This window comes from Pan paniscus, chromosome 4 (assembly GCF_029289425.2).
Source record: "Pan paniscus chromosome 4, NHGRI_mPanPan1-v2.0_pri, whole genome shotgun sequence".
NCBI classification, from domain to species: Eukaryota; Metazoa; Chordata; class Mammalia; order Primates; family Hominidae; genus Pan; species Pan paniscus.
In genome coordinates, this window is record NC_073253.2 from 111728521 (window position 1) to 111747186 (window position 18666).

At 40.3% G+C, this 18666-nt stretch overlaps 1 protein-coding gene across 6 annotated transcripts in view; it reads right to left on the reverse strand.

Moving 5' to 3' along the window:
- The window catches only part of SEMA6A (semaphorin 6A), a 132043-nt gene that overhangs the window by 44657 nt on the left and 68720 nt on the right, over nt 1-18666 (reverse strand). For all 6 annotated transcript variants that reach the window (XM_063604599.1, XM_008952061.6, XM_008952058.6 and 3 more), the window contains 8 exons: nt 17145-17282; nt 14206-14323; nt 9295-9355; nt 8222-8284; nt 7389-7490; nt 3720-3810; nt 859-978; nt 82-170 (listed from right to left, as the gene is read on the reverse strand). In XM_063604599.1, coding sequence (XP_063460669.1) covers nt 82-170; nt 859-978; nt 3720-3810; nt 7389-7490; nt 8222-8284; nt 9295-9355; nt 14206-14323; nt 17145-17244 — 744 coding nt within the window. In that variant the 5' untranslated portion in view covers nt 17245-17282. The remainder of the gene's footprint in view (nt 1-81; nt 171-858; nt 979-3719; nt 3811-7388; nt 7491-8221; nt 8285-9294; nt 9356-14205; nt 14324-17144; nt 17283-18666) is intronic.

Here is an 18666-nt window from a genome sequence, read left to right on the forward strand (position 1 = left end):
ATCATTTATAACAACATTTGACCAAAGGTGTGGGTTTCTGAAAATGTTACAAACTGAGCCAGGGACAGCATCCCCTCTTACCTTTCCCATGGTGTTATACTCCACTGCTATTTCCCTGAAGAAGAAGTAGATATAATCTCCGTAATCCACGGCTTGAACAAAGTATGGTTCTGTAGACAAACAGGCACTTTAATTGGGAACATGTCAAACAGAGTTAACAGAATTTCAATCAAGTGTAGCCAAAGACATGTTATTAATTAAAAGTGTAGCACCATTAGACATTTGGTTAACACTAACCATTTCTAATGACTTCACACATGCAAGTGCTGGTGATTTCACAAGGCATTCACACTTACACATTATGTCTTTCAGAAGCTTTGCAATCAACAATGAAGAAATATGGAATTTTGTATATCTCTGTAATTTTATTTTCCACAATGGAATGCCCCTATTACAGAGAAGATTTTGTATACATTGCCTCGTCACCCTGACTCATACAGGGTTGTGAATAGCTTTTCTCCTCTTCCCCACCACCTCCAAGCCCCTGTCCCCTTCCATGAATACATTGTTCAGTTCTTTTCATGCAGAACTCAGAAATGAGAGCTTGAAGCAAGAAAACATGAATGTAATGTATTCTATTGTTGTGGCATTGGTAGTTTTGTTAATACTCCAGAAACTCAGGGGAAGGAAAAAAGGGAGGTAAATAAATCAGTTGAAGCCAAAGATGCAATTTACATGTTTCTGTCTGTCAGAAGCCATTACTCAAATGAAGATACAGTCTGGTCCCTCCAGACTCTAAATCTCCCACAAGATGTGTATTCCCCTCCCCTCCGACCCTCCTTTTAATTGTTTGTTCACCTTTCAACCATTTTGAATCGTGCTTGACGGTCCGCAGGGTAGGGCTTTCTCCAAGACTCCGGTAAATGACTGCGTCAATGGCAAGGAAGTCAGTCACTGTGGCTGAGTATAGTTTTCCATCTTAGAAGAAAAAGAAAAGAGGTGAACAGGGTGGGAGCAAGTCAGTGGGGTTGGAGGAATAATAAAGACATCCCCTAGATTGCTTTCCAACATCAGGCAAATGAGATAGCACAACTGGGAAAAATCCAAGAGTCGCTGGGAAAACTCTTGGCCCACATTCCTAACCATTTTAAATTGGGATCATGAGAGATGAAACATTTTTCATTTTAAAATTGCATGGCAATTTTTTTTAAGCGGCAGCAGCAGCAGCAGCTCAGGGAACAGGGTAGATGAAAGATGTTTGCTTCACTTGATTAGCTGGACCTTGACTGAAACCTCAAGGCCAAGGATCCATGGACACTACTACTGCCACCACACCATGGTAAACTGGATTAGGTGAGAGCCCAGGGAAAGATAGATGCTGATTGTGTCCCCAGAAATTTTAGGCACATGCATAAGTAAAGAAGTCCTCAGCCTGATCAGGTGAGAGAAGTTGAAGAGAGAGGGTTCATAAGCAAAAAAGGGCTGACTAAATTGCTACCGTGCTGAGAGTAACAGCTCCTCTTGACCTCAGGCTTGACAGTTCACTAAACCCTCGCAATCTGGTTTCAATAACAGGTATTTGCTTCGGTATTTCCGAAGTCACAAACTAAAAACATTCCGAAACACAACTTGGCTAAAGCCAAGAAGAAAGGGGAAGGGGTGACGCTGAGTTCAAATAGGTCTTTCTTTAATAATTCATTCTTTGGGGGAGATACGATTGAGGGTAGATCCCAGGCATAAGAGAATAAAGCAGACTGAAGATTAGTCTCTAGACCTTTTGGTTCCTTCCTGGCTTAGCAAACACTCTGCCAACAAATAATCAAAAGGGGTGTTCTATAATAGCAAAATCTATGTTGATTACATGGAAACAAGAATTATATTCAAAATAAAAAAATTACTTCTGTGATTCACTTTTAGTGGATTACATATATTCATTAGTTGTATGTCAAAGTGACTTACATACAACATAGTACTGTTCAAGCTCTTTTATATGTAGTGTAAACATAATGGCTTATTGTTTTGTTTGTTTTAAAAAAACTCATATCCAAATATATTTAAACAAAGATCTTGATGTCTGTCTTTGGTCTTAAAATAATTAAAATTTGTCCAGGTTCAATTTAGAGATGTCTTAATATCTGCAATATTAACAGCTATATATCAATAAGTTTTGGTAGATTTAAACTGCAGAGAGCAAACCTTTAAATTGGCCCCAAAAATATCTACGAATCATAACTTTTCTTATGGATTTTGAGCCCCAGGTCATAAAGACATTCTTTATATAAGACTATAGAATATGTATTCTATATTCCTATAGCCCCGCCTTGGCCTCCTACAGTGCTGGGATTACAGGTGAGAGCTACCACTCCTGGCCCTACAGTTAAATTTAAATTCTCCCCTGCAGCCCACATTCTCCAAGGTCCCAACTAATGCAGGTTCCAAGTGTCAGTGAGGACCTCCAGCAGTAGTCATGCACTTGGGAATATGCTCAAGTACTCTTTCCACTAGCCTTGCTCATACCTTACAAATAGGTCTACAAGACTTTGTATTCTTGACGGAACTGCTTCTCAGTAATACTGTGCTCTCATTTAGGGGGAGAACCCGAGGAACCTGCCCTTCTTAACTTGACAATGTATCACTGCAGATTCAGGCCCACAAATGAATGACACTGAGGGAGAGGTTCAGGACGCCAGGAACTAATCTTGTTTCATAATCAAAGCCCTAGGGTCCCTCATCCAGCTAGTATATGCCAGTTTTTAGCTGTTGTGATGGAAATTATAGCTAACTGCTTTATTACAAGCTATAACAATCACTATTATACTAACACTTCTCTTACACCCACCTCCACATACACAGCTGGTAATGAATTCCTAAATAAATTTCTAATTAAAGCACACAAACTCATACACAAAAATCCCACTACATCTGAAAATGATGGTCTGTTTGCTATTTCTTTATATCTTTTGCAGTGGAAACAAGGAGTAGTGTTGGGGAGTAGAGGTCAGCCTAAGCAATTAGCACCCTCCCCTCACCCACCATTGTCTTTCGGTCAGAGATGGCTGTGTAACCTAATCAGGTCAATAATATTTGAGAAGATGTTTGTTGGAAGCTTGGGGGTATGTGGCCTCATTGCTCTGAGAGAGCTTCCAGAGGCTTCCTTTTGTTTCTTTCCCTTTCTTTTCTATATGTGGACAGGAAGACATGTAGCCCTAATTGGGGCTGGCAGTCATCCTCTGACTGTGAGAACCACCAGTCTCATCATGAGGTCGACATAGAGCATGGGAATGAAAAGGAGCTGCCTCCCGGATGACACTGTTGAGTTGTTGAATCTAGCCAACCCCAAAGTCCATCCTACCTTAAACAATAAAGGCACATCAGTAGGGGATTTTAAATTTAATTTTTTTTTTTTACATTGGTGGTTTGAGGTGGGATTTTCTATTATTTGAGCCCAAACATTCCCTAACTGGTCCATCGCATGTTCAGCGCTATGCTGTTATCCTTTCCTGAAGGCACAAACACATGGGTAAGTGAAGCAAAGACTTCGTTTGAGAAGCAAAAGTACAATTTTCATACTAATTTCAAACAGAAAGGCATTCTTAATTACAGTATTCACCAGAGAATCAAAGCACAACTGTGACTCCATGAATCCTCTAGAGCAGATTCACAGTGACAGGATGAAACAAGCAAAAGCAAATGCAACGAGGAGAAATCAGGTCGCTTACCTGCAAACAGTGCAACGTTGGCATGTTTGGCATCATATGGGCATCTGGCCATTCCGCTGAATTCATCCCCGAATGGTTCCAACGTATCCATCTAAATGAAATAATCAGACTTAATTACAAACAACAACCTTTTCTTTTGCCCTAAACCCTCAGAAATAATTTCCAGGATGTGACAGGCCTTTTGTAATCTGTAATCACTTTGAGATGGACCCTGTTGAAGCCACTTTTAAACTGTAGTTGAGAATCACATAAAATAGCTGTGTTAAAAACATATTTTTAGGGGAAAGATGGTCAAATTAGACATTCTTTCAAGCAGTGTACTCTTCCACCCAGCACATTTTTTTATGAAAGTCCTTTTCAGATATTTTATACCAACCAAGAGCTTTTTGTTGAACTCTGACAGACTCTGTGGTCTGTGGGTCTGGCATGTATTCAAAAATGATGTTTAGCACACAGTGATGCAACGGAAATGCCCTTATCCTAAGCTGTGCACGCTCTAATCCTGGCAATGAGGAAACAATAGACAAGGGGTATATGGTTTTCTTTATAATGTAACTAATCCTAAAAAAAAAAAAAAAGTGGCTATACCTATAGCTGGTCAAAGACGAGAAGTAGTGAAGTACACATGTTTCGGTTTGTGAGGTTGGAAAGGTCCATAGGCAAAAGCCATGGTGAATTCCTCTTTCCAAGAAGTGAAAACTAACCCTTGAAGCAGTCATCAAATCTTAGACTTCACAGCAGCTCCTGGGAAGTTAAACAGCTATCAGGTACAGATAATTATACAAAGACCCAGCCTGATTTTTGCAGAAGTTCAAAAGGTTTAGAGAATAGGAGGAAAAAGGCAGGGAGTGCAGTTTTAGATTTATAGTGGGTAGCCTTCAAAGCTCTCCCCTAGATAATCTTGATAATCTAATTTGGGGCTATAACCTTTCTAACAGATTCAGCTTACTTGTGTTATAAAAATTAATATAGATCAGGGCATGGTAGAGAGGCAGATACTGAAAATTTGTCACTCTCTTGCTTCATGTCACTCTAATCAACTTGATGCTTGTGTACTATGATAAGACTTGGGTTTTTCAGTGGAAGGCTGGTCATTGTTTTCACTTTGAACCTTTGTCCCGATCTGTTGATAAAAAGCACTTAAGACAGAAGCTGTCGTTTTCCCTGCAGCCAAATACATTATGTCCCATATCATCAGCAATGTCACACTGTGCCCTGAGTCTAAAAATACACTTTTCTGAGCAATGCCAAGGGTTCTTACTACCATTCACAGTGCTAGGCATATTGTTGGGAACTGAGCATGAGCAACATCCCATCTGTGGCTTCTGAGAGGCCTGGGCTCATGGAGCATGTCTCAGCAGGTGTGGCAAGAACAAGCAAGAGGTGACAGCATTATTATAGGTGTAGAATCGTGGGAAATGGAACATGTACAGGAAGAATAAGCCAGACCATTCATGGCCTGTATATTACTGTGCCAAGAAAACCTGTACTTTGTCATAAAAGATAGCTTTCCATCTAGGGAATTCCTTGGGATTTGTTAGAAGCATTAATCTTAATGAGTCCTAAACAATGACAAACAGGGATGGAATATTAAGTGGTAAATTAAAGTTGAAACCTTATCTGTATGCTGTCACTAGCTAGAGTAAATGCTGGGCTAGACTGGCTACCTCTATTATAAACTGATGGATCTTGCCTTTATACTTAAAAACTTGATCTTTGGTTTATGACAGACCTTTATGTATTAATTAATTTTGATTTCTAAAAAATATTGCATTAAAAATCTAACATCTTAATTACTGAATTTTTTGGTGACCCCTTCTATTTTGTGCCTGAGCCACGTGCTTCACTTGCTCCACCCTAATCCTGGCCCTGTTGGTGCCCATTTCCAAGTGTAAGATGGAAGATAACTATTAAGGGTCAAACAGACCCTCCCTTCACTGTACATGCCAAAAAAAGACAGGGGGTTTTTCTGGTGAGCTTGCTGGTGCGGATTCCAGCCTATCACTGCTTTTCTCATTCTTCCCACTCCTAGGGTTTCACTTTATGATGATGGAACCCAAATCTATATTTCTCCCCACATCTCTCTCTAAACCAAAGCTTACTGATCCATCTTCTTGCTAGACAGCTCTATTCATGTCCCATAGGCAGTGCCGTTCACAGTGCTTGGCATTCTCATACTGTGCAAAATGGAGCCCATACCTTCACACTCCCCCAACCCCCAACCCCAATCTCACAGCTCTTCCTTTATTTCCTGTCTGAATTGGTGGCAGCCCCATCCATCTACTCACCAAGAGATGGCCTAGCAGTCATTCTTGACTCACCTCTCTCTCTTTATCCTGTGCTTATCTATTATTAAATCCTACGGGTTTTATCTATTCTCTTCCCTTCATCCCTGGGGCTATCTACATCTCAAGTTTTTTCTGTTAACACTTGTCATTTCACAGTCACACAATTCAGAATCAAATGAGATTTCTCAAACTCAATAGGCCATTTCTTACTCCATGCCTTTGTTCATGCTGTTCCCTGCTAACTGGAATGCTTTTCTTCCTTCATTTGGCTAACTTCTCCTTACCCTTTAAGACAAAGGTTAGGCATTGCCTCATTCAATGCTTTACAAAAATTAATTAAACGCCTGTTTGGGAGGCACTATGTTAGGTTCTGGAGAATCACAGATGTGATCCCTACCCTTGTAGAGCCTGTGTTACTTAAGGGCGGTGGTATTTGTGTTCCCGATGTGAGAACAACAGGTAGGAAAGTTTGAAGACAGGGGGTCATCTTCTGAAGCTTTCCCAGACTCCTCACCTCATGCATGGCAGGAACTTTTGTGTTGTGCTTCCATAATCCATTGCATGATGTCACCATGGCAGCAACCCCATGAAATTGTTGTTTTCTTCTCCCTGCCTGGCTTCCCTACGGGTTGAGGCCTCCTGTCTGTCTTTACAACCTCAGCGATGGGCCACAGTAGAAACACAGTACATGTTTCCTGAGACAAAGGCTGGCAGAAAGATGTACAAGGAAGGGTAACAGTGGTGCAGCCAAGACCTCAGATCACTGCCACCTCTGCTTCCAGGCCTGGCGAGGTCCCTGCTCCTTCATCAGCACCTCTGTTAGCTGCATCAAAACCAGCTAGATTTACTAACTCTTTAAGAGGGCTTTTTCCAGCCCTTGCATAAAGCCAAAGTAAGCAAGGCCGTGGTCAAGAAAGCTGAGTGCTCAATGGAATTAAATTCCTGTGTTCTTGTAGGAAAGTCTACGGTTTCAAATGCCATGCTTTTGAGATACCTTTTAGAATAGAAATCACTCACCATATAAGTGTGCTTTTGTGCTCAGAGGTTAGATAGTGGGGTGGGAGGGAGAAAAAAAATAGAGAGAGGAAATCCACATGGTGTACGTGGTAAGTATGTCAGTCTTCTGAACAATAGAGAAAAGGGTCTTACAGAAACTAACTTTGCTAGGCAGGCTCTTTAAAGATGTGTCAATCAATCCTGAACAAACAGGAAGCTTAGAAGCCTGCTTAGGATCACTCATGTGGAGCAATACATTAAGTTGAACAAGTGAGAGGAACTCAGGTGGTGTTGAATTACCCCTCTTAGGTTGCTGCAGGTACAGTCACAGTAAATTATGAAATGCCTCCTGGTAGTGTGGTTCCAACCGACAAATAGCATTTACCTTATAGTTTCTGCAGGAAGGGTTGAAGGCATTAGTTCCACAGACAAACAATGCATCATCGTTTTTCTTTAGAAGAACTTTAATAAAGTTGTGGCACTCATCCTGAAAAATAATTCAAACTGTTTTGTATCGTGTCCATTCAGTACAGAAACTGATTCTTCACTGTATGCCATGGTTGGCTGACAGTAAGGTTAAAATGGAGGTGGCTGAGGACTTCTCCCATTAAAAGTTCAAGTTCTTCCTGATGTTAACCACAAGATGTTGCCGACATCAACGATTACTCTTTCAACGTAAATAAAAACAAAGCATAGAATGGAAGATTGTGTGTTTATTTTATGTCACAAAAGGAAGGCAAGCCTGGAAATGCCAACCTCCCATCATATTAATTTTAATGCCAGATGCTCCAGCGTTCCCTGATGTACAAAGCTGCTGGTTGAAGTGTGTTTTTATGTTGTTATATGACCAAAGGCACAAAACCCTGCATGTCTGCGGCAGCCTTTTATGAGCTCTTCCACAGACTCCCTGTGGGCCTTGGACTGCGGAGGTGGGCATCGGCGTACACTCAGAAGACTCTGGGCAGCCGGCTTTGTGTCCATAATCCTGTGTGCGCCTAAGTAGTTCATGATGCAGGCCTAGCAGCTGTTGTAATGTTTCATCACATTAAAAGCAAACTATTTTTGCAAATTAAAGCCTTCAATAAGTTGATGAAAAAAGCAATTAGTGAGGGAAAAGGGAAAAAGCACAATCCATTCTACATCACGGTCTATGGCTGGAGATAACAGTCAAAAACTTAACCCAAAGTGGCAGCTGCAGGAGAAATGAAAATTGCCTACCTTATGTTTTCCCTTCATTCTGCATGTGTCTACATCGGCCTGTCTAGATTTCCATGTCAGTTTCTGCAGGGATCAAGAAAGAAATCAATTAGAGCCCAGAGGTTGTTGCATTTGATTTTAGAAGTAAGAGTTCCCTTGGGGAGACTAAAGGCTGAACATATATTTATTGAAAGCTTTCTGCACCCTTTCTCCATGATTAATTCACCGTAACAACAAAAGATTCCAGATGAAAACGTCCGTTTAATTTTGAACTCCTATCTATTCATTAAACCACAAAATGGTCTTCTTCTGTTTGAGATAAAGATGGAGAAAAGAAAGAAGAATAAACAAGAGTGTGGAAATTTTTCATAAACTATCCAAATTAATTTGCCAAATTATGCTCATTTGGATAAAATATATGTCCTTGCCCTTTCCTTTCAGTTGATAAATCAATTTTTATAAAGAAGGCTTTTTTCTTAAAATACAGAAGTCATTTTCTTAAACATAAAGAGGACATTCACTCTAGGTGGACAAAGATTTAATTCAGGTTATACTCCTTCACATAGATTAATGGACTGAAGGGATCTTCTACTCCTATGGCACAGGTTTTATTAACTAAAATATCCCCATGTGGAGTTATGAGGAAAGCTTAGGTTATACTTTATGTCTGTCTGAAACGGGTAACGATCAAGTTCCTGAACCACAGCAGTCAAATCAAACTTAATACTGCAAGACATGGAAATATAACATTGAAACCTTTGTAGAATACATTTGTGGAACAAAATTTTACTTATGAAAACTGATGTTTTCCTGGATAAATGAGGCAATATTTTTATAAAAGAAATGTAGAAATTACGTAAAACTTCAAAATGTATATGTACACATATATTTGATGAATAAAATATGAAGTACATAACTGTTTCTGAACATGTATCAAATCCTAACCTATTCCCTAATTAGGATTTCACAAAATGCATGTTGGCATCTCTAAATTATGATTAGCTACATCATCTTAATGCACTTAAAATACATATTCTGTTCAAGAACTATCCAAAGGTCCTTCATTTTACAAATATGGTTTTAAAACAACTTACTTTGCTACAATAAATTTCTTCCGTGTGTGATGTGTCTATATCAACAGTATAAATATGGTCCCTATAGGCAAAGAAAAATTAATACAAGGTCAAACACAGAGTCAAAACAGTTCATTTTCTGCTTAATGAGTTATGTCTTAGCAGGGCAGATAAGCCCATATCCATGTTCATGATATCCACATGCAAGAAGAAAAGAGCGCAGCCTTCAAGAGATGTCTCCGGATCCCATTTAGCACCTTCTGATAAATCATGGCATTGTGCTCCAAGGAACACCGTTTATGAAAACTTTTCCTGTATTAGCTCTTCTCTCTGACACTAGAACTATAGCATCTGCATATATGTAGCTCAGAAGGGAGGGCTCTGAAAGTTAAATTGGCCCAAAGACTAGAACACAGATGGATTCGTGTGCCCTTTCATTATCTTCAAATACACGTACCAAAAACTTGGTATTCAACATGCCACATCTGTTCATCAAGAGGGCTAACAAAAAAATGATCTCCATCTCTCTTTTGAAAATATATTTCCATCTTAACTGTGATTATTTGGTCGACAGGATGGATGACGACAAAGGTAAAATTATTTCCAGAAGCCACTCTTTTCCCTCATAATGATGGTCAATTAAAGTCTAAAATGTACTTAAGCTAAAGTTTACATTTCTTGCTTCTGTTCACCTTCCTGTTTTGCTGAGAATTGGGTTGTCTTTACAATTTGCTGCCAATCTAGCCTTGGAAGGGGAGAAAGAGAATCAGCAGCTCAGGTGTGGGGCTATATTTAAACATCCCCTTCTGTGTGAGCTGAGTACAAGGGCGTTTTTGTCTGGAATTCGTAAGAAAGAAAAGAAAAGAACTACACTCAACAGAGGAGATGGGGGGCTACTGAGGGAAAGCAAAACAGCTCATTTTCCCTTGAAATAACATTGACTTTCTCTCAAATACAGGAAGTCCTGGGGCTGAAAAATTACCCACAGCTTTAAACCAGGACCTCGTCTCCCATGCAGACTTTTAAGTCCCCTCGTTACTTAAAAGAAAGAGCGGGGAGGTGATAAGAAAGGAATTATTTGCAGGATTCACATATACATGTATATAATTTTTTTCAGTTCATGGGAAATCTGTTTGCTTTTTGTTTTAGGAAAAATACAACAGAGAAAGATAACAGGCCGACTCACGTGAAAATAAAACGAGCGGGAAGGGCAGTTGGCTTAGAAAATTCCCTTGCCAGCTACTGTGAGTGTGCATGGGGGGAGGGGGTGGAAGGGCGTGGTAAGGGGTGGAGGAGTAGGGGCCTGTTTTGTAAATTGCTGAATAGGCAAGTTTCTTCAAACTTCAGTAGGCTGCCAGAATCACCCTGCCCTTTAATTTCAAGGCAGTTTTATTGCATTTGTTTATTACTTGCTTGACTTTATTGGTGGTGCTGTGGTCAGACTCATTATTGGAATGGAATTGCCTATTACTTTCCTATCAGGTTTGAGATGACTCGAGGCTTTTCCTTGCCTGCCTCCCCTCAGAACTTAAGTTTGAGCTGAACATATGAATTGTAAATGAACAACTGATTAATATGCATTGGCAGCTCCTCAGAAAGCTCTCAGATTGCCCCCTTTTGGCATGGCCTGTTTATGCTAATTAGCAGTTTAGAGATTAAAAAAGAAGAGGAATTTACAAAGTGGATAATAATAAAGCAGAATTGAAAGGGGTTCTTGCCACCAACCCTCACTCAGTCCCCCGGGTTCTGGATGGGACTTGGCTTGCGATTGCTGACAGCAATTGTCTAGAAGAACTGGGAAGCCTTTTAAACACAGAATTCTGTGAATGAAATCTTCTTTTGGACAATGACAATCTTTTTCAATATCCAACAGCTCACATGGCCCTAGCAAATAAAAATGGTGCTTTATGGTAAACCACAGACCAGGGTCAGGGGTCATTCCCAACCATCTTAGTGTGCATCCCAGGTCTCATATGCTGTTCTTCCTGAATTAAGTTATTTGAACATAAACTGACTTAATCCTAGGACTTCCTCTTCCCCCTCCAGCAAGCACCACTGAATTGTGTTGCCATGGCTTGAACCTGGGCGGGCGGGGGTTGGCGGGGGGGGGGTGCGGGGAGGGATTTAGCTTTAAATCGTGTTACTTGCTGCCTAGAAACCTGGATCTCTCAGAGCAATGTTGAGAAGTGTAAAATTAAAGTGAATTAAAGTTGGAAGTGTAAAAATAAAGTGTAAAATTAAAAGGAGAGAAGAGGTCCTAAATATGGTGGGCATGGAACTCCTTTAAGAATTTTTCTAAGGGTGTGTGTTGAGAGGAAGTGGCTGCATATGGTGTGAAAACAAACATGTCAATGCTACAGTGATACAAACTTGACCTTTACTAAAGATGAGCTTATATGATAGTTTCAAATATTAGTGTGTTTCTTCTTTTTATCCTTCTTTTCCTTTCCTTCCTTGGGGTGAGGAGTTAGAATAAAACTGTCTTGGTTTTAATGAGCTAGACTAATGGTCACTTTTAAGTCTGCATAGTACCTTGCTCCTAACACTCATGTAGCCCTGGGACCTATGGTCCACGCCCTGCTAAATCATCGAGTACAAGGGCAGTCTGTTATACCATTTTTTCCCCCGGAAACTCAACTGGAAAGTGAACAATTCACAAGAGATTCTTAAGTCAACCTATTTCTCACAGATTCAATGTTTTATCATTTGTTTTGATCAGCCCTTAGATAATTGAGTATGTCATTTTCCAACCCTATTACGTTTAGGAAAATAAAAATGACATTTAAGAAGGAGCTGGTATTCTATCAGAGAGGTGACTACTGAGCATCTTATGGTACCCTAAAACTTAAAGTATAATTAAAAAAAAAAAAAAAAAAGGAAATGCTTTATAATGGCTACTCATAATGACCATGTTCTTGGGCAACAGCTATTACAAGGGTATTCTCAGGACAAACAGTACCAGCTCTATTCCTCAGTATGCAGCATAGTACAGGGAATGACAGCATGGACTCTAGAGCAAGACCATCCTGGTTCAAATCCTGCCTCTGTCATTTTGGCCCCATCATTTCACCTATCTGTCCCTTGGATTCCTCCTATAAGACATGGGAATAATAATAGCTCCTTCCTGTAGGGTTGTTTCCAGGATTGGATGAATTGACATTCATAAAGAATCTATAGCTATGTTTGTTAATTGTATGTGCACAGCATACTAGTTGTATATACTGTATAAGTATTTGTAAAGTAAAACTTTAGGAAAGTATTTGGACATTCCTTCCTGTAGCCAAGTTAGGGGCAGTTTCAGATGTTTTAGTGTAGCCCCCTTTTTTTTTAACTTTATGTTGCACAGCTTATCACCTCAGAACATCTAAGTGCTTTAGAAGAATCAACCACTGTTATTTACTTGTTCTTTCCTTATGCCAGATAGAAACGATCTCCAATTCTAGACCGGGCATGGTGGCTCACACCTGTAATTCCGGCACTTTGAGAGGTCGAGGCGGGTGGACCACTTGAAGGTCAGGAGTTTGAGACCAGCCTGGCTAACATGGTGGAACCCCATCTCTACTAAAAATACAAAAATTAGCTGGGCGTGGTGGCGGGCACCTGTAGTCCCAGCTACTCAGGAGGCTGAGGCAGGAGAATTGCTTTAACCCTGGTGCGGGGGAGGAGGTTGCAGTGAGCTGAGATCGCGCCACTGCACTCCAGCCTGGACGATGGGAGTGAAACCCTGTCTCAAAAAAAAGCATAATCTCCATTTCTTCTCCCCAGTGTGAAATGATTAAACAGTGTAGAGCCAAGAAAGACCACAGGGGACACTACAAGATAGCGCTCCATGTTGCTGTTCATTTGGAATTATTTTGAATAGCTACACACTCCCAAAATGGAGGATCATATATTGTTGGACTCCTTAGGGACGTCATTAAGGTAATCAAATACAACATCTCATTTGGCAGAGGATACTTATGGCCAGACAAGTTGTGGTCCGGCTAAATTAAGAGCAGAATTATAACAAAAGCCTAAATTTATGTGATCCCTGTTTGAGCCGTATTCTTACCGTGCCATTCAGCCTTAAGACATCAGCCTGTCTGTCTAAATAACATTTCCCCAATGGATGAGTATTTTTTTTTTTTTACTAAAACCAAATAAAAACCTTCTGAAATATATATTATGCTTTCTTTGGTTGTCATTGCCGTTCTTTCAAAGTGATGATATAGATTATCAATGATATATATGTTAACTGCAAAAATACAAATAGGTTTAATGCACACACCTACATTCACACTATATAATACATGTTTACACATTCAACTTAATTTAACAAATAAGTATTAGGCCAGATGAAGTGGTTCATGCCTGTAATCCCAGCACTTTGGGAGGCCGAGGTGGGTGAATCACCTGAGGTCAGGAGTTCAAGACCAGCCTGACCAACATAGTGAAACCCTGTCTCTACTAAAAATACCAAATTAGCCAGGCGTGGTGGTGCATGCCTGTTATAACAGCTACTTGGGAGGCTGAGGCAAGAGAATTGCTTGAACCCAGGAGAGGGAGGCTTCAGTGAGCTGAGATTGCACCACTGCACTCCAGCCTGGGCAACAAAGAACGAAAACTCCATCTCAAACAAACAAACAGAGTATTAAGGAGCAGAGCATTCTAGTGGGTGCTTGAATAAATATTTGCATATATGTTCAAGATAAACAGTGGATTATTTGAGTGTAAGCGCCCAAATACGCTATTATTTCTATTTAAATCCACATAGGGTTAAACAGACACAGACAATTTTGAAATAATGATTGCTTGATAAATTAAAGGAGGCTTTAAGTTAAATAACACTCTATTTAGAAACCTCAAGATCTTAAAAATAATGCATAGCTGGTAAATTTAGGACCTTGGGCTTTTGGACACTCTCAAGGCAGACATGGGGAAAAGGCCCCTTACCTAGCAGCAATGTAGAGGGTTCCGTTCATGATCATAATCATCTGGATGTCCAGCCTGTGCCTCTGTGTGGTGTTCCGTCCTGGCTTGTGGCCCACAAACACCGGATACTGTTTTGTATCTGTGAAAAGAGGAGATGGGGCAAGAAAGGAAAAGCAAATCAAGCCAGGAATTGACAGGGTAGGGAGGGGAGGGGGACAGGTCACAAAAGAAAGCCGTGTTTAAGTCAGACCATGCCACCATTTTCCATTTCCATATGAGTCTGTTGTTTTAGGAAATATGATAGAAGAGTGCTCCTTAAGGTTCATCAAGTTACACTTTCATTTCTAGATAATAATAAGCCTGGATTTATATTTCTAAGTGTCACAATTTTTGATTTGTCTCTCTTTCTCAGGGCTCAACTCGCTAGTGAACCCTTTGCATGAAGGTGCTCTTTTCTTCCACAGTTTTCTTTTCATCTTCTGTAGAGCTAAGCCTGAGGGGGCAGTCTGCCAAAGATCTTGTCTCGGGACAAAACTATTTCAAAGCAGCCTTCCCATCAATCACCACAAATGCAATGTGGTCTGGAGGCAAGAGCCCTTGTCCAGGAGCCAGAAGAAAAATACAGTCTCCACAGGCGTCCAGTTGGAATAATCCACTATTGAAGGCAGCCCTGAGAGGTTGGTTGGCATTCTAGGAACTGTGGGAAGTTCACCCTTGAGTTAAGCAATTGGCTAACAATTTCACAGAGATGTGGGCTTTGACAGGACAGGGTCAAACTGAGTGTAGCCAGTCAGGTGATCTGAAATTTTCCCTGACTTGGCAAGTCAATGAGCATATTTCTCTTTTCCTACACTTCTCTTTGGCTGAGAGTGGCCAATCTGTATTGAGATCTGGCCTTTAAAAATACCTACATCTCAACATCTCTGCCTTTACACCTACAATCTCCAGAGCACCGGCGAGCCTCCAGACAAACTCAGGAGGAAAGAAAGATGAGCCACATTTAAAAGGCATTTGTTTTCTGGAGAGGGGTGGGGGTGTAAGTGATGACTAGAAAACCATTCACAGATTTATGCTTCGACCCTCACTTTACACCCTTGTAGTATCTGACTGTTACTCACAGTGGGTATCTTATCAGGAGCCTTACTATATTTTATTTACAAGGGAGCTTGGTATAAGACAATCTTGTGCTTTCCCTTCCACTGCTTTGAAATTTCATGTACCCATTCATCAAGGAGATTGCTAAAACAACTCAAATATCTCTATAATCATGGATTTGAGTGATCACTGAAGGGTGGCTTACAGTAGTCCATTTGGGCTGGAGTCCCTTCTTTTTTTTTTGAGACAGAGTCTCGCTCTGTCACGAGGCTGGAGTGCAGTGGTGTGATCTCGGCTTACTACACTCTCCGCCTCCCCAGTTCAAGGTATTCCGCTGCCTCAGCCTCCTGTAGCTGGGACTACAGGCACGCACCACCATGCCCAGCTGATTTTTTTTTTCTTTTGTATTTTAGTAGAGACAGGTTTCACCATGTTGGCCAGGATGGTCTCCATCCTCTGACCTCATGATCCGCCCACCTCGGCCTCCCAAAGTGCTGGGATTACAGGCGTAAGCCACCGCGCCCTGCCCTGGAGTCCCTTCTATACTCGGGCATCCAAGACAGAAAACTTACCTCAAATGGAAATAAATAAATGTTTATTAAGTTTGGAACCTTGAGTCAGGTGGACTCTGCTATTTCAGGAGTGATGAACTTGAACTACACATTTGGTCTTAATAATGCCCTTTGACTTTGGACTCTAATTGTTTTGTGTGTCAGTTTTGCTACCTCGTTTTCTTCCAACCCAGAAAGAACAGCTGAACACTGGGCATATTTGGATCTCCTTAGTATTGCATATTAATGTTAGACACCTTTGTATGGCTCACTCAGTGTTTGTTTTGGGGTCATTACTATGAAAAGAGATATTTAGGAAAAAAATGCTCTCTTACATTTTTACTGTAATAAAATACTTAAGCCTTTTGAAGGGCATGAAAAAAAAGTGGTAAATTGAATGTTCCATCCAACACATAGGCAGAACTCTCCTCTTTTGAGGAGACAGCTGAATTCTTAATCATGTTATTATCTACTCCTGACAATGAAGCAGAGACCAAAGGAAAGTTATAAACAGTTAAAATGGGTCCTCTATAAATTAATTTCTCTTTACCAAAGTCTATTAACTATATAACTTCTAAGTCCAAAAAAAAATTTTCTCTGAAGTACTCCAAAATGGTCATTACTTTTTGTTCATATTTTGCAACAGTCCGTATATATGAATTATATATAAAAGTGAGTAATACTGCCAATACTCAGATCATAGTGATATTCTCCCACAGAGCTGATTTTTTTTTTTTTTTTTTGAGACGGAGTCTCGCTCTGTCGCCCAGGCTGGAGTGCAGTGGCGCGATCTCGGCTCACTGCAAGCTCCGCCTCCCGGGTTCACGCCATTCTCCTGCCTCAGCCTCCCGAGTAGCTGGGACTACAGGCGCCCGCTACCACGCCCGGCTAATTTTTTGTATTTTTAGTAGAGACGGGGTTTCACCGTGTTAGCCAGGATGGTCTCGATCTCCTGACCTCGTGATCCGCCCGCCTCGGCCTCCCAAAGTGCTGGGATTACAGGCGTGAGCCACCGCGCCCGGCCACAGAGCTGATTTTAAGGCATGAACACGGCAGCCTCGATGTGGTAGCTGAGACTTCATCAGGGTTACCAGGGGCGTTTCAAATCCTCACACGTCCCCACAACAACATCTGATGGAGTTATAGAAAAATCATCCTATCAATTTGACTAGACTTGAATTAGCCACCTTTGCCACATACAGAGGACTAATAAGTCACCTATTCTATTTCATTTTTCAGTTTTATTTTTTGCTAGGCTGATTCAGGCTAAAATGTTCTCAAAGGGAGACACTGAGTGAGACCATGGGTACTTACAGTTGCCATGCGAAATACTGATTGGCTCAGAATCTTCTGGGAAGCCAGCCCCAGCAAAGTGTAGCAGTGTGAAATATAGCAGCAAGGCTTCTGACCTCATAGTAGTTCAGCGGGGAGACTTTATTTCTCTACTTCACCCTGCCAAAAAGTAAAGAACAGATTTTTTTCCAAGTCAGCTTTGTTCAATGTCATAAAATGAAATACCCTGAAAGATAAATTCGAGAGAAAAAAAGGCTTCTGCTTTACATCTTCTACATGGTAAATTCGTTGATTTTTGTGTTTGGAACTTGTACCCGTTACCTACTGCTACCTCCTTCCCCACGCATCTGAGCCCTTTTGCAAAGTTTCTCCAATATGGAACAAAGAGCTTTAGTTCCTTTATCCTGAGCCATCTTTAGGCTTTTATAGATGGCTATTTCACAGTCATGAAACTCTGCCTTCAAAATCACTCAGAAATTTGAGGTGACTGCCAATATTGAAAAATAGGAGATTTCTGATATTAATCTAGATTTTTCAGCTTCTTTGTAAAAATCAAAATACCTGCCATACTGACCTAAATGACAGTTTCCCTTTGGCACCACTACAGTGACTTAGGCATAAATAAATAAAATCACACAATCTATAAAGAGAAGTAGGCAGATCCTTTCACACTCTGAAGATTACTACAAGGAGAATCTGAAACTGCATTCTGAAACGGTATTGTTGATTTAAAAAGTCATATCTCTATATATTTTAGTCTCAATACTTCCTTGCAGTGAAATCGTAGTGAATAAAAATGTCAGATATACTGTTCTACCCATCTGTATTTTCTTGACGAAGCTCTTTATGTGCAGAAAAATTCTCCTAAATCTTGGAAATAAAAACAATCCCATGTGGGACTGCTGGATACAGTGAAAAAAAAAAGACTCATAATACAGTAAATATCACTTAATTCTCAGGCATATTGCAAATAAGCATTGCTCTATCATGAAAATTAATGTAAAATGAGAATTTCTTTTCATCTTTCCAGAGCAGTAAACTCTTTGAAGTACCTGCCAAAGATTATCTTTTTTGAACAAAGCTATTTTACAGTAATCCATCAATCATTTAAGATTTGTGTGTAGAAATGTCAAACTTAGTAACCTAGATATCTTTGAAAGTTAATTTGGCAAACTGCTAACTTACGCTTTTTGGAACACCATTTTGATTATATACCTATGTCTCTTTTCTTCATGCCAAGAAAGTATTAATCAGTCCCAAGTGTTGCACTGTAACTTATAATTTCACAGACACAGCTGGGTCTTAATCATTTCTTCAATTGAAAAGTGCACATTAATTAATTTGCTTTATCTTGAAAATCAAAGAGGGAGACAGATTGAGAGAAAAGCCTAAACAATTCCACGTCTCCATCTCTGATGTGTACATTAAAATTAAACTTTAAATGATTACTTGTTCATAAGGGTGAACCATTATGAAGAGACATAAACATGTATTTATTAGACAGGTGAAAAGCAAGAGTCTACTCATTCATTTATTTGCCAGT